Raw genomic sequence first — 23,317 nt, 5'->3', positions numbered from 1 at the left:
TGTGATCTGACACCTTTCTATCATAGCCAGCATTAAGGTCTTCAGCAGTTTGTGCTACAGTAGCTCTTCCGTGGAATCAGACCAGACAGGCTTTTTTTTTTTTTTTTTTTTTTTTTTTTTTTTTTTTTTTTTTTTTTGAGTTCTTGAGTAATGTTTCTTTTGAACTATTGAGTAACTCATCTCTGTCAGGGAATAAAGTGTTCCTGTTATTTTACCACCATGAAACACAAACTAAAAACACACCTTAACTCCAGCTTCTGTCCATGTGTTTCCTGTAATTTATGCTTGTCAGGGTTCACAACCTGCTTTGGAAGAGTTTTAACACACTAGCTCATGCCTAGAGAGCAATAAGAAGCAAAACTTTGACTTGCGTAACTGCCCAGAAACAAAGCCTCTTTATTGGTTGTGTGACTCAACACTGTCAGGGAAATTTACTGACTGCAATAGATGCTGCTGTGTCCATGTTGGCTAATGAGCCAGGAATAGCACCACACCACTGATTCAGAAAGGTCTGGGGATGATGAACTGCATGTTGTCCATTAATAAGAATGTAATACTGTAGATGCCAGACTGCATCATCAGGTTGTTTATTTAGTAAATAATATTGTTTACCCTTGATATTCAAGCACTGTTAAACTTGTTCCATAATTTTTCATCCCAAAGTGGCAGCTTTATTTCAACAATAAACCTGCATACACATTCTTCCATGAGGTGTCATCTCACTGAGAGACTATGTTCCAGAGTAAGATCATCACATACGGGCCTTCATGTAAGTGACTTCACATATTAAATAACTCGGATGTTTGTTTGTTTTTTACTAACATTTATTGGATTTTTTTTATTTTTTCCTCTTTTCTCTTTTCAATCCTCTTTTCAATAGCTGCTTTATCCTGGTCATGGTGGATTTACTTTTTTAAATGTTCTTTACTTCCTAATAAATATGTCATGTTTTATATTTAGATTACTCGACATTAAGAAATATTAACTTCAGCATGAATAAACAATAGGTATTGTTAAGACCTTGGAGTTTTAACTAAAAACACTGCCGTAGGTTTAGTCAGTTATTCCATCCATAACTAAGAATTGTGCATAAATTACAGCATGTTACTAAATTTTACATTAAGTTAAAATACTGGAACCCTACCCTCAGCCTTTCCCTCAAAGAACGTAATAAATCGGACATCAGTAATGATCATGGAATAAAACAGACATTTGGATAATGCAGGTGTCCATTATTTGGCTTGTTTAATGTTACTTAAAAAATAATACATGCATTGTTTTATTAACATTATACAAAGCCCCTGAAAGAAAAGGAAAAAATAAAAATAAACTCTCTTATGCGCGTGTGAAAGTCTTTCATCCATTTTTTTTTCCTGAAAGAAAACAAAGTAAATGGCGCACATCAACAATTACCTAAAAACGTTACTCTTTACTCTTTCAGGGAAAAAAAATCTTGTAAAAACAGAAAATTGTGTGCGCAATAGATTTTGTTTTCACGAGATATTTTCATTTTTCTTTTTTTTTTCCCCGCAAGGGTCTCTTCAGGGGCTTGGTAAAAAAAATAATAATTATGGTGTATTAATACAGATGCACATGGTTTGATGTTACAGAAATAGGTAATATAACTATTTTATTATTTTTTTGTGTGAAGTTATACGTATTAAATCATATTATACATTTCATATATTAAATATGAAATATTCTGTACTATAAGACTTTTCTTCTTCATCATCATGAAACACCAGTAACCTCATTTTCAACTAAGGATTTAAAGGGTGCATGCCTGGAGATTTTGGCTGTGTCAAGATTCAAACCAGAAGCACAGCAGTAGGGCTCATGCCTGCACCTCTTAGCTCGCAGTTTTCGGCATGTCTTGATATATTGCGTCGATACAAACTTCACTTGAGTAAACGGGAGATGAGATGAAGCGAGATGGAAAAATAAAGTGGGACATAAGGAGACAGTCACAAAGAAACTGAATACTGCTCCGTCTATTCCATCTCCCTATAAATAGGCTGGCTATTGCTGCAGTATTTAATGTGTCTTTGTGTTCGTTGCCATGGCTTGGTCTTGCTGTGGACCTGCAGAAACTAACTACACCCTGGCAATGAGAACAGAGGGACTGGGATATAAATTGAAAGATGGAAGAAAAAAAAAATTTTTTTTAAAGGTAAAAGCAGGAAATAAAACTGGAATGACAGTTTTTTAATCGAAGCAGTTTTAGTAGTGACAAGGGACTCGGTATTGAGCAGTGGTTATCTAGTAAAAGCCTGAATAATGCAATTACAGTAAAAAGTAGAGAGCAGAGGGATGAGGAGAATGAAGTGAGATCCATTTCAGTAGTAGCAGTTTTCGTTTAAGGCGGCAGACGTCTCCGTCTCGCTCTTCGGCTTCTGAAACGCATCCAGCCAGACTCGCTTTAAAACCAGTTTATTTCAAAACGCAAAAGTAGTTCACAGTTCAACGCAATCCCCTTGTTTAAGGAATGGATATTTACATATAAATTAAATACAAAAGAATAGTACATCATTAAAGCGATACAAATTTACAGATGTCTCCATGTTACTTCCTGTTAACAATGAAACCATCAGGAGCAACTCGCCTATAGGCCAAACGACTCTGATTACTCATCCAACCAACTTTCAGCGGTAATAATGCAAACACTCGGGCACGTGCGTCCCTTCTAAACTCTTCCATGAGCAGGTAACAAGCATATCGTTTCCATACGTTCTGTCCAAAAAACACTGCAGTTCATTCTAGTCCTACTTTATATGATATATTCAGTGCAAGGCAGTTTTTTTTTTTTTTGCCAGCTTTACATTTGGAGTATACAATTTAAATTTTTTAATTAAGCTACAGATCAGAATTTCCACTCGTTTCATCACCTCATTGCTGTAAGAGTAATTAGATGAGTATTCAGGCTTGTATGGCCTTAATGAAGCTCATAAAAGCAGCGAACCCGTCAAAGTCGAACTTGCCAAATTATTATGAACACAGCTGATAATTTATACTTAAACCTCTATAAGAAGTGCTCAGTGAAAACCAAAACACTAAAACTCACCACAATTAGCCGTGATCATTTAACTTTTTTTTTTTTTTTTTAACACCTGCCAAGTAACTGAAAAGTATTTACTTTTAGAGAAAATGATTATAGAAGCTGATATTTAAAGGCATCTCTTTTTCTCTTGGATTAACTCTAATAACTTGTACATATCAACAGTACAGAGTGAAGGCGTCCTCTCCTGCATGGTGACCTAATTCCACTAATGTGGGGTGGGGTTGGGGGGATGATAACAGTGTGCGTGCGTGCGTGCTGGTAAGCATGGGAGGAATGGTTGAGGTCTTTGTTTTGTCAGACAACAGTATAATAATAAAGTCGGATATAAACCTTAAGACTAAGACTGATTCTAAGTTTAGAAACACTACTATGTATATACATTTACTGCATGAGGAGGATACAGTAGGGTGTGGATGTAAGGTGGACGACTTGCAATGGCGTGTCGACTTAATCAAAGCCCACACGTACGCATACACGCTCTGCCCTGCACCGATGTTGTAGATGATCCTGCTGAAGCTTCAGTGAGAGTTCACTGGGTCTTGCAGCACCCCATTCTTGTGTGGAGGAATGGCAAAGGAGGAAGAGGAGGATGGAGGAAGAGCAGATGAAGCCTCCAACCTCCATGCAGGAAACTAATGATACCGCAGTATCACAGGGACTAGGCAGAAAAAGAGCGAGATGGAGAATAAAATAGTTTCACTGTTTTGTTAACTACATTCATCTAAGTGAATGAATATTTATCTGTAAGACTGAATACATACTAATTATAATAAGCAGCAATACGACTATCACTAATGCCACGACCATCTTCATCTGAGGAGGCAAGGGGGAAAAAAAGATTAGTGCTGTTCCGTTTTAAATCGAAACAAAAGCTAAACTGGATGTCCAAAGAAATCTAGTAAATATTAAATCAACCCGTCCAGGATTTCACGATTGCAGAAACTGACGCAGAATCAAGCCAAGTCCACACTATTCGGAGGAGCTTGGAATTTTTCAAAATCACCGCAGATTTCAGTCAGATTTCATGTGAAGTCATCACAACGCGCATTCAAACAAAACCCTCTTCGATTCACATCGAACATGAGTATAGGTAAAAAAAAAAACTAAAAGAAACACGCATTTTGAAAAAGGCCGCAGCAAAATTGAGCATTTTTGGCCACAACAATCACTAAAAAAAAACAAATGCGAAATCCTGTACGGACTGAATGATATTTGGAAAAAAAACTGCCTGCTTTACCATGTTATCAATTATCATTAAATATAAGGTATAAAAGTAATCGTTAAATACATTAAATCAGTTATTTACCATGTGCTTTTACTGTCTTACTTGAAATTGTATCGGAACCATCGTAAACGGTGCCTTTACTTTTAAACAGTATTTTATCAAGTTCATTATTACTTCTGCTTGAGGATGTGTGTATATATTTATTTTTCTACAACACACCCATCCAGAGTTCTGTTTTTTTTTTTTTTTTTTTTTTTACCAGGAAACTGCCAAGTATTAGAGGACGCACCTTTATGTCCCGCCACCACATCCTCCGGTGTAGCTGTTTGGCCCGGCTGCTGAACGCAGACGCATTGTCTGACAGGCTCTCTGGAAAATCACAGGACCAAGAAATGAACACTCGAGAACACTTTGGTCCACTGAATGACAGGACATGGTTATGCAACACACACCTAGTCAGTATTTATTTTAAAAAAGTTGAATCTGTGCAGTCATGATGTCCTGCCCATCCCACTACACTTGGATGAGCTGAAGACCATCAGGCAACTTCAAAGACTAGACTGATGTGGAAAGAATTGAGAAACAGTGGACACTTTTTTTTTTTTTTCTTTTCTTTTTCTCTCCTCTCCTTCCCCCTGCTTATGTAACAGCTCTACTGAGATCACTATTACTGGCCCAGTCTGTCTCCAGGAGATGCTTGTTGACATTCAGTGGGCACAGACAGTTTGGCTTGGTCTCCGCGTCTGGAATTCTCAACCGTTCTCGTTAACAAGCATCAGAATAATGACAGTAAATTTAAAGGCACGTTGTCGGGCCATGTTTCGCTCCACTCTCATGCTCAATAATGGTCTGACATCGTCTCTTGAAGTTCATGATCATTATTCCGTTTGACATTCAATCCTTAATGAGTGTAGAAAAAGAGAATCCCAGAGACTGACACGACGCCGAGCTGTCTTTCACAGGGAGACGCCTGCTGATATTTGCTGTGCCTGCTGGGTACAGGTATAAACAAGATCAAAACAGGCAGCTTTTCCTTCACCGAAGGCCAAGTATAATCATCTGAACAAGTACACACAGCATTGCTGAGGCAAAGCAGCACTCTTGCTGAGCATGTGAGTAAATATACATCACTTAATAATATACAGTCAGGTCAGGTATTTGGACAGTGACCTTTTTTTTTTTGTAATTTTGCCTCTGTACACCACCACAATGGATTTGAAGATCAAGATGTGAGTGAAGTGTTGACTTTCAGCTTTAATTCATGGAACTGAACAAAATATTGCATTGACCGTTTAGAAATTACAGCCAGTCTCTCCAATTTCACAGGCTCAAAAGTAATTGGACAATCATAAATATTAAGATTATTTTTAATACTTGGAAGCAAATCGATGACCGCCTGAAATCTGTAACCCATAGACATCATCAAATACTTTAAAACTGATAGGAAGGCGCAAAACGTACCGCGAAATCAACCCAAGAGCTTCTTAAAGCAAAAAAATGAAATGTTTTTAATTGTCCGATGACCTCAACCCAATTGAGCATGCTTCTTACTTACTGGAGACAAAACTGAAGGCAGAAACATCCACAAACAAACAAGCAGCAAATGAAGGCGGCTGCAGTAAAGGCCTGGCAAAGCATCTCAAGTGAGGAAACTCGGCATTTATTGATGTCTATGGGTTCCAGACGTCAGGCCGTCATTGAGTGCAAAGGATTTGCATCCAAGTATTAAAAACAAGGCTACTATTTCCGATTACGTTCGTTTGTCCAATTACTTTTGAGCCTGTGAAAATGGAGGGACTCTGCAAAAATTATGGCTGTAATTCCTAAATAGTTAATGCAATATTTTTCTATTTGTCCAAATCCATTGTTGTGGTGCAAAGAGGCAAAGCTACAAAAATTGTCACTGTCCAAATACTAATGGACCTGACTGTACATAATTGAAGCCTAGACCAGATCAAACATGGAAGTTCAGAAAAAGGAAGCTGTTAAGGTTCCTGTTCATAGACGACTGACCCCATCCGAGTATATGATGTCAGAAACTACCCTTGTGATAAACATTTGGTTTATGAATACAGGTTGTCGTCGCAAAGAAAAACGGGATATTATATTAAACCGATATTTTTGGCCTGGCGTTACACAAGATGCGATCTGATGGCAGTTTCTTCCCTTTAAACAAGTTACAAGCCATAATGTCCAAAAGGCCATAATGTTCTTCGCATCTAAACATTATCATAATATTATAGTAATGTTATTACTACAGTTTGGTAGTTTTTGACTTGAATAATAGCTTTGTGCAGCATAATAGTGTAAAGGTGTAGGATACAGAGGAATACTATAAAAAAAATTTTTTACTGATATCATTTAAATGTAAATGAATGCCTGGATCACTTTGTAGAAACGGCAATCCTAACTATTTTTTTTTTTTCTCGTCCAAACTACAGACGTCTGAACTATAAAGGTAATAGCCTCATCATGACTCTTTGCACGTAGACTGTTTTTTATTGTTTGATGAGAAAAGCATATGGTCTTTGCCAAGCTGTTCAGTAGCTTACACACCTCTCTGGTCTGATGTTGCTCTACAGATTGCTGCTCAATGTTCCTTTGAGCCTCATGGAGAAATCTTGCAATATTTCACCGCGATATTTGTTGTTCTGAGTGTGATGCAGTTTACAGTGATGATATGAGAGATCGTGTTACCGGGTCACAGCTACTAATGTAGACCAGGACAATCAAGCTAGTCAACATAAATCTTGAATTTGACTGTGCACATTGTTTTTTTGTTTTTTTTTACAGAAAGTGTGTGTAAACATTTATAGTGTCTACTTCTTAACAAAAACAGACAAGCTGCAGCTTTTTTCCCCCAAACCCCTGGTGTTTATGAGCGCTCCCAGCTTGTATCACGGTTTTGACTACAATGTTTGCACGAATCTGTGCTGTCTGGTGTAAACAGCGCTTTTAATCACTTTATAATTACCAATTAAATTATTTGTAAAGTCTCTACATTTGATACTTCATTATAGGACTATTTAAAAAATAATAATAATTTTACCACCAAAAATTGTCTGTTATCCAAGTCGAAGATGCATTGATAGATTTCATTTCACTTCACATTAAAGAACTGGAAACATTCTCCGTTTACCTCAACAAAGCGAGGCCACAAAATTGAGACGAGAGCACTGGGCAAAAAGATTACTAATGTGAGATTAGGGGTGGGAGACGGGACACATAAGCATCGTCAGTTGTTTGATATTCATGTCAGTTGGCTCATCTGCCTTTTTTACTGGAGGACTGGTGTATTTTTGAGCAATATCTCGCATCAGCGCACTCTGATCTTAAATTGCAGAGCTCCCTATGCAAAATGTGTAAAAGGTTTGCAGGTCTGCTCTGTTATTCACAACAAGATCTCCTGAGATAATCCTTTCCTAATGCTTTGGCTCTGGGTTCCACAGGGACAACAACTCCTTTGACTAGTATACCTCATAAACTTCTCCTGAACTGCAAACAAAGGGCACTAAAGCAGGATATGTATTCAGTTTGCACCAGGAGTGACACATGGCTGTCTCAAATAACCTAGATCAGTGTTTCCTAATCCACAAATGTTTGCCCTTTCCCAGATCCCGCCATTCAGTGATGTTTGGTCCAAGCATGTTGGTAGCTGGAATAGAGCCCCTGTGGACTATATTGAGAAACTTCCCTAGATACACATTTACGAGTAGAGGGTTCAAATCACTTACAATACTAACCCAAGCCACCCGTGTCTGAAAAATCTACAAAATCTTCAAAATCTTTCTTAGGAGGGAATGGGGGAAGAAATCACGTTTTAAAAAAAAAAACAAAAAAAAAAAAAACAGAAAGGCATTTGTTTTAAAGTCATGTGGAGAAGTTGCCCAAAAACCTCCCCTGTTCTCACTGCTACAGTCCTAAACAGGATCCAGCAGACACAAGACACTGACTGTTTACATGGACATCAATAATCTAATTATTGACCTTATTCTGAATAAGACAGTATTGTGATTTAAGGTGTTTACATGAGTCACTTTTAGAATATTCCTTTCATGTTCGCGTTTTACATGTTATAGAACATCAATTAACGGCACACGTCATTACGTCCCCACGCCGTCCGTCCGAAGTTCCCTCCAGAATTTCACGTATTGACAAAGTTCGTCTTCGTTATGGTACTGCATACGGTTATGAGTGTTTCATTTTTAATTTTATGAAAGCTTCAAGTGCAATTAATTATTTGTCATGCTATACATGCAAATAGACGACTGCTTGAAGCCGTGGGATGTGTCCCAAACTGCGTACTTACATACTAATTATATATATATATATATATATATATATATATATATATATATATATATATATATATATATATATATAGCCAAAGTACATGTATTTCTCCTACTATATAGCGTCTAAGTATGTGGTTTCGGACGTAGCAGTGCTTGTCCTGTCACAAAATGCGGTGAAAACTCCCACACGACATTAATAGACAATATTATCTATTAACTATATGGATTATAATATTATCTATTATATCCAATAATATTGGATTATTGTTGTCCATGTAAACGTACTGACTGACTTGTGAAATAAGAAATGAAAATATGAACCATCATTAGCCTGGTAGTGCCTCAGGATGTTTAAAACATAGTTCACATAATCCAAGGGTGGACAAATCATATACGTAAATACTATGTTTTGGTAGACCAGAAACCTAACGTATGTTAGCTAACATAAATGTAATAAAATGATGGTGAGCTAGTTAGGCAGTCAAATGTATTAATTCATACATGACAATAGAGTGTTGCTTGGGTGTAGAAAAATGTCGCTCACATCACATAGTCTTTCTATATGTAATGGAAATTAAAATATTAAGATGTTTCTACATATAGCACATTCTTTTGGTTGTTAGTTTATTATTGTTTTACCCTAATGTGTTGTTTCTTCTACTTAATATGGTTTGAAAACCTGGTCCGTCATGTGACTCTTCACCTGTTCATACTGATTACTTGTTAACATCTAGAAGAAACAGTCCAAAACAGTCCAAAAGCACACCTTAATGGCGAAATGCGTAGGCATTTTTTAAAAAACTACGTATGACTGAATCGCCAAGAGATGCTAAAGGCTTTTGAAAGAGTTTATCCTCCTGAGTGCCTCAGATTTCTTTAACAATACTCAAAGTGACCGTGTGTTGTGCGAGGAGAGCTTTGCGCTTTATGTTGCAGTTTGTTTTGCTCAGTTGTCGGTGTTTGCACATACCCGAGTTCTGCGGATTCTGTAAAAGCAGTCGGTCATTCGTGCAGCCTAGTTAATCCAACTCATAAAAATAAATAAATAAAACTTTGAAAAACGAGAACAGTGCGCACTATAGTTATAGCAACGAGGTGGGTCACACTAGCTTAAATATTGAATAATGTCGAATAAAAAAAACGTTTGTTTTGTGAAAGTCAATACTGAGTCATGCCTTTTCTTTTTTTTTTGGTTGTTGAACGAGAAGGGGGAAAAACAAAACCCTGGTGACCACTAGACTACTAAGTCTACATATCTGCCCTGACATGTACTCATCTTGCTCCAGGCACCTGTGTGAGTGATTTGTCCACCCCATCCCTTGTAATCGATCACATTCTCTTCTGTGACAGATTGTACATCTCACCAGATTTATCCTGCAGGTCTTCTAGACGTTCTCCACGTTCAATCACCTTCGAGATGTTCTCCTGCATCACATCAATGACCTCATCGACCTGAGACTGCACCCTGATGCACAAGAGTGAAACAGAGCATTGCAGTAGCTGTTAAAGAAGGTAAGACAAAATTTGAGCAAAAGTTCTTATACTTCTAAAGAGCCTTCACAGGACAAGTGAAGTCAGGAGAGGATGTGTTCCCGTACAGGTAATACATGAACGTGGTGCATGGGGCAGGTTATTTTAACCTATAGTAACACTGTGGCAGCACCAACCTCGATTTAAATATGATAAAAGTACACAACAGGTCCTGTAGTCACTGACATGTGGTTACTGGAATGAACGGTCATCAAAGCCAATTGTGCAGGAGTCTCAGTCCAACGAGCCTACCACCTGCTGCAAATGTGCACCTCGTACCACCCACAGTTATACTGCTCGCTCCGCCAGTCTGGGACACCAAAACACTGGTCAGGCCAAGGGTGGCGGCCAACTGCAGAAACCTCACACTGGCTTACCTAAACAATTTGCAGCAGGGCTGCATGGGCTGAACCACACCAGAGACCTGAGGATCGGTGGAACTTAACGGTGTGGTCCGAATTCAAAACAACAAGTGCATACCAATACCACAATTCCCAATGTCAACCTCAGGGTAGGGCGAAAAAAAACAAAAAGGTGTTTGTATTCACTCCATCGAATGTTTTGAATTACACACTTTCAAATGCAATTATTTTGTTCTGTCCTGGTAACCCAAACAATGAGCAAACCGTTTTTCTGATCAATGATGTGAATGCAGACTGGGTATGTCTGTGAAGAATGTCTCCATCACTGGAAAAGTGTGTTTTCAGAGATCTATTTATGAGAAGTTATGTAAGGTCACCAGGACCAAGTTGCAAGCCACGTGCAGGAGAAAGTACATTTCTCTTGAACTAATAATGTTTCCTGTGCGTGTGTCCGTGCACGTGTGTGTCAATCTATTTGAAATTCATTTGTTAGTATTCACTCCATTTAACAACAGTAGTGGAATGAAACTAATAATTACACTGAAAACAACCTGATACATCTGGTAACAACTTACTGTCTGATTTTGTCATTCTGGGGGCCAAACCTGGGTCCAGTTGGTCCTCTTCTGTAAGAAGAAGAAGAAAAAAGACCAGGGTCTTCTTTTAAAATCATTTCAACATGTAATAAAATGTTAAATGCCATCACATTTAACCACAAATATTCCTATACTGTGTGTGTTACTCACAAGAAGAAGTCTTCCTCCTCATCAGAGTCTTCTTCCAGTAAGTTTCTCTGTTGAAAAAGAAGGTCCGATCAGTTCCAGTTATTTCCAAGTGCAGGTTATTTCCTTTCCTGCAGGTTAATGACTTTCTGCTGTGTCTACTGCAAGACGATGAGCATACGTATGCATAAGACGACGGGTAGTGGACAGATATTTGCAGTCCGTTTATTTCTTCTGAATTTGGCTGTATTTTGGAAATGTAGTGATCTGAATGAGGGGCGTCTGCTTCACATCCAGTCCACGTTATAATAATTTTACACGGTATTACTGTGACTAAATGCGTACGTTACAGATAACCAAGAGCTGTTCGAGGGAAAGGTTTAACATCATCTATACATAAAGCCATAACTGCACCCAGACTCCATGTGCAGGTCTGGAGTGTTTTGGCATTTCTTTTATACAGTAATATAAATATGAAATCCCTCTCTTTTTCAGAATGGGGTAAAATCTCCCGTGATTGTGTAACAACCACCTGAGGGACGTATTAGACAAATATCAGTTAGACGTTCTCACTTCAGAGATGTCTGAACTGGAATATTTACAAAGAAAACTTCACAAGACATTTCTTTGGCTGTACTAAGGCTCGGCATCGTCGGCCGACGTTTTGCAGCTGGTTCTTTGACAGACCCAAATATGGTGATGACAATGATGAGAACAGCGGCATATCAAGGTTTTCCGCACAAGCTAGACGTTCCATAGTAGACAGACAGACGTGTTGAAGGAAGTTAGAAACGGGTCTTTATTCCTATGTAAACCCTGCAGCTACAAGGCCCAGAAATACATCCATCTTCATTTTGATCCCTGCTTATCTCTGTTGTTTTTGTTTAACCTCCTAAATGTTAATCATCTTACTGCCTCTTCCGCCATCTTTTTCACATTAAACTTTTTTCTGCCGTTTGCCTCGTGAAGAGACATGCAGGTAGACTGTTTTTTGCAGACAAATGGCCTTTTATGTTTTTATTTAACACCATGAGGAAGTAATAATACGTAAACTATCGTTCAGAGACCTAAAATTCTGAATAGGAATAAAAGTAAATGAGAAAATGAAGTATGAGTAATGCAAGGACAAAGACATGAGAAAGAGCCAGGGATGGAGAAGAGGTCACATGGGTGAAAAACAATCAAGAACGCAGACGTGGACTGGTAGTCATTACCGGTGATCTGCTGGGAGGAAGAAAAGAGCAAGTGTGTGTGGTATGGTTTGTTTTTAACGGTCTAATGGAGGAAAACTTGAACATAGACAAGAGCCATTAATCTTCCTAATATCCTCCAACAATACAGAGACATTTTGTTAGAGGTTTAATCCAATTTAACGTTCATCCCTTTTGGTCCACATTGGTTCATTATTCGTATCTCTCTCTCTTTCTCTCTCACTGACTCAAATCACCTGAAGAACAACACTGCCAGGTGTCTCTTATTTGTCGTAGAGTAAATGTACAATCATGTATGTATAAACTCTATACGGTCAAACGTTTGTGGACATCTGACCATCAACCCCAAACTGTTGCCACAAAGTTTGAAGCACCGAATTGTCTAGAATGTCTTTGTGTGCTGTAGCATAACAATTTCCCTTCACTGGAACTAAGAGGCCAAACCTATTCCAACACAACATGTACAAAGCAAGCTCCATGAAGCCAAGGTTTGACTAGGTTGGAGTGGTAGAACTTGAGTGGCCCAAGCCCGGACGCCAACACTTTTGGGATAAACTGGATCACTTACTGCATCCCAGACCTCCTCCTCACCCAACATCAGTACCTGACCCCACTAAGGAATGGAGGTTATTATAATAGCAAAGGGGAGGATAAATCTTGAATGAGATATTCAACAAGTACATATGGGTGTGAAGGTCAGTTGTCCACAAACTTTTGGTCATATCGTGTATACATGGACATCCGGTTTCTTTGGCTGCCATTATAAACAACCAGTGTTCTCCACAGAACTTTCCAGTGACACCAAGAGAGAAACAGCTCATTGTTGATGTGCTAAAATGCTGAGCGCATGCAGAACGCTCCCGAAATGTGTATTCCATAATTGGCATGCTTCACTGTGTTGAGGACCCATTTGAACTTCAGAATTCCCACGATGCCTTGCGACATGACGTCTTACCCTCTCACTGCGCACGGAGCCGGTGACCTCGTCGTCGTTCAGGTGCCGCTTGAATTTGGGAGGCATGCTGGCGTCAGTCTGCTCCTCCCTCTCTGGCTCCCTCTTTCAGGGCAAAACAAGGAAAAAATCAATCAATCATCCATTATAGCCTACACAGTCAAAAAGTACTTAATAATAATAATAATAATAATAACTTAATAATATATCGCTTTGCTTGTATTTTTCTCATTTGTAAGTCGCTTTGGATAAAAGCTAAGTGAATAAATGTAAAAAACACAAATAAGTGCAAAAGTTTGCATCCCCCATAGTGTCGGGTGTCCCTATATAACCTAGGGTGAATGAAGGCTGGCAGAGATAACATTTGTTAAGAGGAGTAGATGGACAAGGATTTAGATATAGAGCTAGATGCAACAGGGAGAATGTTTTAACTGAGAGGATCCCCCCCCCCCCCCCAAAAAGCAGTTGTCATTTACAAAAGATGTGCTTGGTGGCAGTTATAAAGGCAAAGGTTGAACATACAAGCTATTTCATATTGATTGTCCTATGTGTATATAAACCTGTTAGTGTAGTGACAAATGAGAACACATCCTAATCATTTTTACACTTTATTACCAGATCATTTTGTACATTTTCAGAAATAAATGCTAGAAAGTTAACTGATCTGCTAAACTGATCTGCTATAAGAACAATTTCAAGCTTGAAATGAATAAAACAAACAACAAATGATGACACTGCTCTAATTAAAACTACTAGCTATATCTACCTATATTTAAAGATTTCTATGCTTGCTAAGTTTTTTGCAGGTAACAATCCTTAAAGCTCCCACAGTAGCATGCCAGAACCTTTTTCTTATGAATACATGCATGTACACTTTGAGAATGCTTCAATTCTCACTGCAGACTTTCATGGAAGAACAATAAATAAAACGCTTTAACTAGGGATGTACTAATGCGATCTTGAGAAGTTGACCAACATCGCAGATGCTACATGGGAACACAGGGCACGAATGATCTTGACGCCTAGGATTGGGTCACTGTGAATACATCAGTGCGGTATCAGATGATACTTAGGGTGTTTTCACATTTGAGTCCTCTTTAAAAGAGTCGAAGTGGACCAAGACATAAAGCAAGTGAACAAGAACCCAGTTCTCTTTACTTTCACAATGTCCCCGTAACTGAAAGAGGACTCTGATCCTTTTTTGGACCACTTAAGCAGTAATGGGGTCTCAGGGTAGGGCGCACGGTGGCTTAGTGGTTAGCACGTTTGCCTCACACCTCCAGGGTCCGGGGTTCGAGTTTGCATGTTCTCCCCGTGCTGCGGGGGTTTCCTCCGGGTACTCTGTTTCCTCCCCCAGTCCAAAGACATGCATGGTAGGCTGATTGGCGTGTCTGAAGTGTCTGTAGTGTATGAATGGGTGTGTGAATGTGTGCCCTGCGATGGACTGGCACCCTGTCCAGGGTGTACCCCGCCTTGTGCCCGATGCTCCCTGGGATAGGCTCCAGGTTCCCCGTGACCCTGAAAAGGAGTAAGCGGTAGAAGATGGATGGATGGATGGGGTCTCAGGGTGTTTTTACACCTGGCTCATTTGGAGCGATTGTTTTTGGAACCTGGTGCATTTTCTCCCTTGGTTCGGTTTGTTTAGACATATACGAACATGGCAATTGTGCTCGGATCCACACCAAAACCATCACAAAAACGAACTCTGGAGCAGCTCGCTTGTTGTGAGAAAATCCGACCCAACGGACCAACAAACCAACTTGCATAGCAATGCGTGATGGGAACTGCATTACATAAAAAGCATGTTTGTTTTGTTAAAGGCTCGCAGTATGAATCGCGGTTTAACTTGGACCAAAGACCAGGTAAAATGCCTAATTTAAATTTGGTCTAATCAACAGATTTCTAAACAACTTATCAAAAGTGAATAAAAACACAGTTAAACCACGATTCGTTAGCAAAACAAACAATTTTTTTATGTAACACAGTTCCCATTCAGCATTGCTGTACAGGTTGGTCCATTGGATCAGACTGCTTTCTCACCACAAGCGTACCGCTCCAGACTTCGTTTTGGTGCAGATCCGAGCGCGATTGCCGCATTCATATGCGTCTAAACGAACCCAACCAAGGGAGAAAACGCACCAGGTTCTGAAACAGATGCTCCAAATGAATCAGGTGTGAAAACGCCATTAAGTTTCAGAACAAAGCACAGATCTACAGGTCTGAAAACACCCTCAGACCTCTTTGTGTTCATACTGTTGCATTTTGGATCCTACTCCTCTTGCAATGCTGTGCATTGTGAGTATAGCAATATTACACAAATGACAATTTTATTAAGCCAACGTTATTCTGAAAATAATGGCTATAATGGTTCTATGAGCAGCTAAATAGGTAAAGCAAGTTTGTAATGAATGTCCATTATCATCCTTGCTTAAGTGTCAACACTTGACATCCAGTGGGTTTGCTCAGGGGCTTGTACCAAGAATTTCATCTAACAAATCATAGAGAGGCCACTTGACATCAGTTGACTGTCCACTAGATCGCAGTTTATCTCGTGTGGCCATATATTCCTGGCATAATTTTTTTCACTTTAACTCGGCACTGCAAGGCAGTCCGGGTGAATCCTCAGTTTTGCTGAAAAATTAATTGAATTGAATTTCTTTGGGTGGTAGATAGTCATTTCTTAATATAGTATTAAGAATAGTTGTAATATTTGGAGAAGCACAGCTGCTTCCTCATCTGTCCAGAACATCCTTCTTCCAGCAGAAGCAGCCATGTTGAATAGCGAGGCCTGTATGAGAATTTGCGAATGGAAAAATCAAGCGAGCCCGGAGCACTTTGTGTTCACGATGCACGTTTTTTATCGAATTGTAGCGTAAGCTAAAAGCGAAGCATACTCAGACCACCTCCCAAGATGGTCTTGGTTCGGTTGGTTCTTGGCTTTAAAAGGGTCTGAGTTCGTTTGGAGTGCTCACACATGGGCCAAAAATCCAGAGAACCGTGCTCAGACCCCTGAAAGAGACCAAGTGTGAAAACACCCTTAGAGTGTTGGGGAAAGTGGGATTGATGCATTCGGACCTGTAAGAGTTTTTGTCTGCTTTTACTAGTCAGTGTTAACTAACAATTCAATGCAAATCCATTCTTGGCGCACAAAGGGAAATGGCCAATATCAAGATCCACTGGCCTGTTTTCCCTACAGCATCTAAAAGCTGCCAGTATGCTGCCGTCACTTCAGCAACTCCGTCTCTTCTCCTATACTGTAGAATACAGACTATGAATTCCTCGCTCTTTAATATCACTTGGGGCATTGAGACATGCTTGTAGACGAGATGTAAATTTTCAAACATCATTTTGAAGAACATCTTTCCCAGTGGGGAGGGGAACCCCCCCCCAAAAAAAACAAACCAAAATAAAAAATGTCCCCCTGGCACTCCCATCCCTTCAACCCAATTTCAGTATGGAGGTGTGGTACCATTGAATCCACTGTCCTCTCTTTGAGATTGCTTTCTGCTTGTTGCGTTGGAAAAAACAGACGGAAAACAGAATCTCTTCTGGCCCACGTGCACGGCGAACGATCCAGAAATCAGGAGAAGAGAAAAACTGGGGATGCAAAGTCAAAAGCAGGAGAATAAAGAGAAAACAGAGAGAGAGAAGGAATTCAGGAAGAGCACTTCAGTATGAATGAAAGAGAAAGACGCAGGAAGAAATCCACATAACTTTCCAATAGTAATAACAGAACTTGGGAAGAAAATGGAAATAATGAACAAAACATAAGGAGGACATGTGGATAGTTGAGACAGTGAGATATGAGGACGGTGACCCCTTTAGTGTAGAGTACATTAAAACCTTGATAAATCCAGTACTATCCATGGTTATGATCCAGGATATTATTTATCTGACCCCCAGGAAAGTAACCAACGAGAAGATTCAACAAAAAGAAAATGATAATGAAGTTTTACCATACAGGGTAGTCATAAATGGGAGTTGGGGTATAACATGTAAATTGAAATGTGTCAAATGAATAGGTTTTCCACAATAAAAAATAATGTTCATTAATGTTGTTGTTTTTTAAACTCAATGACTCAGAGTGTATGAATCTGTCAGAGAGCTTTCACGAGTTGTATCACCTCTTTTTAAACACAACTGGATATAATATTGAATCAATACAGTTAAGCTAACTAGTCCACAGCTACCCCTGAGCTAAATTAACCTAGCCGGGTTAGCCGAGTTAGCCATCTTATCTTGGCTAACATTTTTGACAATACCATCGTTTGTGGTTTATAAAAGGTTTCAGAAGAAATACTAGCTACATCCAAATTAATCTTTGGGTTTGTGTCAAATCCAGGTCGAGCTAAAATGACGCCGATAGCTAGTTAGCTACATGTCAAACACAGAGGCTGCGTCTGAAGCAGCATACTAGCGTACTACGTAGTGTAGTCAAGTGTGTGCGCGAGAGAGAATAGCAGTGTTATAGCCTTAGCCTTGCTGGCTACAGCTACAATGGCAGGGTTAGCTATTATTACAGTCTTTTACAGCTACTACACACAGCGAGTAGGAACATGACAATGTCATGATAAATAAATAAAGCAGAAAGAAGAAAAAATGAAATACTAAACAAATGGAAAAACCTCAATGAAACGCCAAGCCGCTAATACAGCTCTGTCTGTGCGCCTCAGTAACACACACAGGCCTCTGTGAAATTAACAGCAGCAGAGCCGTGACATCAGTATCTACCTGTAGTTTGTTGTCCTTGTGGGTCGAATGTTCCGTTTATAGGACGGTTAAAGGTAAACAAACCGGGGAGAGAGCGGATTTTCTGCCCTGGTGTTAGCGGTAAGGAGCAGCTAGACCGGGATACAGCGGACTGATTCCCCTCTCACATGACCAGGAAGTGAACACTCTCTCTCTCTCTCTCTCTCTCTCTCTCTCTCTCTCTCTCTCACACACACACTCACTCACTCACTCACTCACTCACTCTCTCTCTCTCTCTCTCTCTCTCTCTCTCTCTCTCTCTCTCTCTCTCACACACACACTCACTCACTCACTCTCACACTCACACAAACTCTCTCTCGCACACACAATCTCACACTCTCACGCTCACACACACACTCGCATGCACACTCTTTCTCTCCCCCACTCTCTTTCTGTCACACACTCTCTCACTCACATGCACACAGTCTCTCACCTACACTCTCTTCTCTCTCACTCACACCATCTCTCTCACTCACCCACACACACACACTCTCTCACCTACACTCTCACTCACATGCATACACTCTCTCACCTACACACTCTCTCACTCCCATGCACACACTCTCTCACCTACACTCTCTCTCACTCACATGCACACACTCTCACCTACACTCTCTTCTCTCTCACTCACCCACACACACACTCTCTCACACTCACTCTGTCTCTCTCACACAATCTCTCTCAGTCACACCTCACACTCTTTCTCTATGCGCATGCACGGTAGAGGAGCGAGTGTGGTGGCGTTTTCCTACTTTTTCGGCATTTAATGCAACTTTTTCCGTCGAAACATCTCGGATTAATTACTTTTTTGGTGTGAAGGAGTGTGTGTGTGTGTGTGTGTGTGTGTGTGCGTGTGTTCGTTCGCAGACCAATATGGGGACATCGGCCTGTTTACACCCCAATAAGGTGGGGACATTTGTGATTGTGGGGACCTAAAATCTCATTAGTCCTCAACATTGACATCTACATGACAAAAGTGTGTGTGTGTGTGTATGGGGAACTGCATGAAGTTGGCCCCCCACCCAATGCAAAACGTCGGCAAAATAGTCTTAATCGTTTGTGCTGGTTTGTGCTGGTGTGTTTGAGCTGCTTTGGTTTTGGAAATATTCAAAGAATATTTATAGGTCATTCTGAGGTCACTCAGACCCTGCTCCAAATTCACCCCAAATAGTTTTGTTTGTTTGTGCTGCTTTGGTTTTTTAAATATTAGATATCAAGTTATAGGCGATGACGTTAAACCCCGGCCGGCACCTTCAGAATTGGTGAAGTCATGAAACTTTTAATAAGGATGAAAACGAGGTTTTGAAAATGAGTCCAACAAATGATGCTATTTTCCACATTACCACCGATCGTGATAAAGCAGGGCTTGATGTGAAATACATTAATGCATTCAAAGGTGAGCAAACCATATAAATAAACATGGACTTTATCCTGATAGAACAGTGGGTTAGTTAGCACGCTTTGTTATTCCTAAACAAGGCAGAGAAGTGTTAACCATGGCGCACTTCACTAAAGGAGAGTTTATGCTGGAATATAGAGGAGACCTAATCAACTCTCTGGAAAGTAAAAGAAGACAACGAGTTTACCACAACAACATGAAAGGATTTAGGTTCAACTTCATCTAGCACGGAAAATTCTGGACGTGAGTACGCATATATATATTTTCCTTTATTCATTTCAGTAGTGTGTGCGGTTTGAGGTGCGGGGTTTTTTAATGCCCAATTAAAGTTTTGCTGTGAGAAGTTTTCCCTCGCCTTGCTGCACTAAGACACGGTCTGAGGGGAAATCTGCTCGAGAGAATGATTTTAGATCGATTAGTTTATTAACAGTTTATTACTGTGAACCGTTAATATTTACATCCTGAGAAAGCTAGCATTATATATTTGATGTTTTGGCAGCGCCGAAGCCATGTTTAAAGACCTGCTCACAGTTTAGTCTGTGATTCATCTCCGTTCTGAATCGTGTTTAACAATAATATTTTCTGTTATCAGAAAAACGATTTTAATAGCTTTTATCATATGCCTTATTAGTGGCTTTTTTTTTTTTTAGATTTGTTAAATGTGTAAATGTTTCGTCTGACGCATGATTCTGGTGAGCTGCGCATCAGAAACGCAGCACAGTGCCACTCAATTATAATTAAAGTGCTAAAGTTAAAACGTAAATTGCTGCGTTTCTGATGCGCAGCTCACCAGAATCACGTGTCAGACATTACCTTTATATCCAGTAGCATTTGATTATCCAGCCCTATTTGCCAGACATATCCTAATCTGTTTTACACAGCACAGCTATACTGTGCTTTATGGTCATTCTTTAGTTCACTACTAGGCTATTTCTATTTAACAAAATGCCATGTTCCTTAACTCAAAATGCATAATCAGGTGTGACCTGTAGACACATTCTGTAGAGTTTAAAAGAAATGTCATTACTTAAAAGAGGAAGAAGGAAACTGTGAAGAATCTAATAATAACAATAATAATAATAGTAGTAGTAGTAGTAGTAGTAGTAGTAGTAGTAGTTGTTATTATGAACAACATTGTCACTGTGATAGTATTTAATGTTTGGTTTTATTGGGGGTTTTAATTCTACAACTATACAATTAAAATGTGATTATTTTTTAAAGATTTTATTTTTGTTGGTCACTAAATAAAAGTCTTCTGTTTTGTTCAAATTCACTATTGAAGCTGCAAGGGATGATGACTCTTGGAAGATGAGCACACTAACTCCAACTGCAAAATGAAGAGAATCATTGTGAAAGGAAAGCCCCATTTGTGCTTTTTTGCTTTAAGAGACATAACACCTGGAGAGGAGATCACAGGCTATAATTACGGAGATGCTGGTCGTCCCTGGAGGAGTAAAGTAAGACTGTTGCTTCTTGTAGTAATCGTGGATAATTAGATGCCAAATAGTGAATGTATATGTATTTTTACACCATCACTTCCATTACATAACATTGTGGTTAAAGAATAAACTGATATTCTGAGTTTATGTAGCGTGTCTAGGGATGCTTAGAACAGTGCCGGTCAGTCAGTATATGGCACTGATCACATGCTACAGGCTGTTTCTGTAACAGGATTTACCCTCTACTTTTATATTTAATAGTGACTGTTATTATTGTTTCAGGTGATAAAGTGTGGAATGGATGCGGACACTAATCGTCTGGAGTCAGGTGGTACCTCTGGAGATGATACCCAGTGCACCCAACATTCACAGCACAAATCTGCTTCCCACATCCAGGTAATTAACTCTCTCTCTCTCACACACTCACACACACACACACACACACACTCTCTCTCTCTTACACCCATACTCTCTCTCACACACACTCACACACTCACACACTCTCTTACACCCATACTCTCTCACACACTGACACACACAGACACACACACTCACATATAAATCATTAAAGCCACCTAACTGAATTTAATCCCAGTTTCATGAACCTAAAACTTCCCTGATAACATCAGGTCAAAGAAAACAAAATAAAGACAACAAAAAAAAAAGCAAAAAGTGACTCAGCAGCTCTTTGGGGGCATGGCTTACTGAGCAAGCATGGAATATTTTTCATATACTACATGATCACTTAAGCAGATGTGACTGAGCATCTCTCCTGAGAGGATGAAGTACTCAGCCAAAATGAACGAGGAGGTTCTCTGTCCTCAAAAATCAACTGGACAAAGCAAGGTAATGTCCTAAAAACCAGTAAACTCCTTAAAGTGTGATAGTGGATTTGTTTAAAATATTACTCTATATTAAGTAATTGTAAATTGTATGGTATATTATCAGCTGTTTATAATTTGTAAACCTGGCCTTATGTTTGGCACCAATTACTGACTATTTTATTATACATGCAGTAGATTCGCACAGATTTGAGTGTGAGTAAGCACATCGGTACAAACTGAGATTGTTAAGCTTTTTAAAATGTTTCCTTTGTGTATACATGGTTGGCTTGATATATTTCCGGACTTCAAGTACTCTTCCAGCACTTTTCCTGCTCCATCTCTCTCTCTCTCTCTCTCTCTCTCTCTCTCTCTCTCTCTCTCTCTCTCGTTATCTCTCTCCCCTTTGGTTTCCCATATGGGAACATTTTATGGAAATTCAACCACATTTTAATCAACTCTTTTATTCATAGCCATTTTAAAACAAATTATTATTGCTCATTTTTTATTTCTGGGTTACAGGCGGAAGGACACAGTATCAGAGAGTCAAGGAGGCATCAATTAGTGTATAGTGAACATATAGTGAAAATGACATGTTCTAGTAGCTGGCTGCTGTACAATGTGCCACTCCACACATGAAAGTGGCATGTTAGTTTTTTTTCATGTTAGAAGTGCCAGTCTTGAATTGTGCATCATTGAGCAGGGACCACTGCACTGTTTCTCCATTATTATTATGACAGCTTTGAGAGGGGTTTTTTTTTGTATTGTTTTTTTGTTTGTTTGTTTTATGCTGATTGTGATTCTTCCCTAAATGTAATGTTCATGTTAGCATATGTGTGGTGCATGCCTAATGGTGAAAAAATGCTCAGTTTGAATGCTTCAGGTTTAAGGTGCTTAGCAATCCGAACGCCTTCGAACACACGTCTAACATGAAAGTGTAAGCTCTACTTCCATTTGTGGATAGAGGATACTAACACTACTTAGCTGTAGTATTATAAAAAATCAATGTCAATTTAGTATGTATACATCGTACATTATATAGGTATATTATATTAGTTAGCTAATCCCTTGTTCATTAACCTTGCTTTGGTTAGCATTACTTAAGATTGAGCCACTGTTAATATGAGGTAATATCAGATATATAGCTATATATATCTCACTCGTTTATTTCCGGTCATTATTCACACTTTATAAAATATTATTAAATTTGGTCACTGTACTCATTCATCCATAATAAATAAGAGCACATCAGACATTAGGCAGATACACTGCACAGACTCTGTCTCTGATTATCATTTACTTACAAAAACATGAACAAGATTCTCCAAAAACAGCATGATGGGAACCGTAGGAGCCATGCTATACACCATATATACAGTCACATACAGATAATTGAGGAAACATTGTGAGAGTCAGGTCTGGCATTTAAATACACACTCATTTCACATTCATTTATATTAATTCATCAGACACAACCTATGATAAAGACGCAGTACAATTCATGTACATAATGTGGCTGAACATTGAGTGTTGAGTGTTGCTCAACAGTGGGTC

At 39.2% G+C, this 23,317-nt stretch overlaps 1 protein-coding gene across 2 annotated transcripts; it reads right to left on the bottom strand.

Annotated features, from left to right (window-relative positions):
• Positions 1-2,414: 2,414 nt before the first annotated feature.
• Positions 2,415-18,277, bottom strand: vamp4 (vesicle-associated membrane protein 4). 2 transcript variants are annotated; one of them, XM_053614271.1, is made up of 9 exons: positions 18,087-18,277; positions 16,825-16,952; positions 13,359-13,460; positions 11,217-11,263; positions 11,046-11,096; positions 9,943-10,043; positions 4,573-4,652; positions 3,820-3,871; positions 2,415-3,716 (listed from the first exon to the last, which is right to left on the bottom strand). In XM_053614271.1, exons 2-9 carry the CDS (start codon positions 16,825-16,827, stop codon positions 3,691-3,693), a joined length of 462 nt encoding a protein of 153 aa, XP_053470246.1. In that variant the 5' UTR covers positions 16,828-16,952; positions 18,087-18,277; the 3' UTR covers positions 2,415-3,690. The 2 variants fall into 2 exon arrangements, with proteins under 2 accessions (XP_053470246.1, XP_053470247.1); XM_053614272.1 differs by lacking the exon at positions 16,825-16,952.
• Positions 18,278-23,317: the final 5,040 nt, after the last annotated feature.

Source organism: Ictalurus furcatus, chromosome 25 (assembly GCF_023375685.1).
Source record: "Ictalurus furcatus strain D&B chromosome 25, Billie_1.0, whole genome shotgun sequence".
Taxonomy (NCBI): Eukaryota; Metazoa; Chordata; class Actinopteri; order Siluriformes; family Ictaluridae; genus Ictalurus; species Ictalurus furcatus.
Note: the sequence above shows the minus strand (reverse complement) of the source record. Positions and strands in the feature narration are given on the sequence as shown.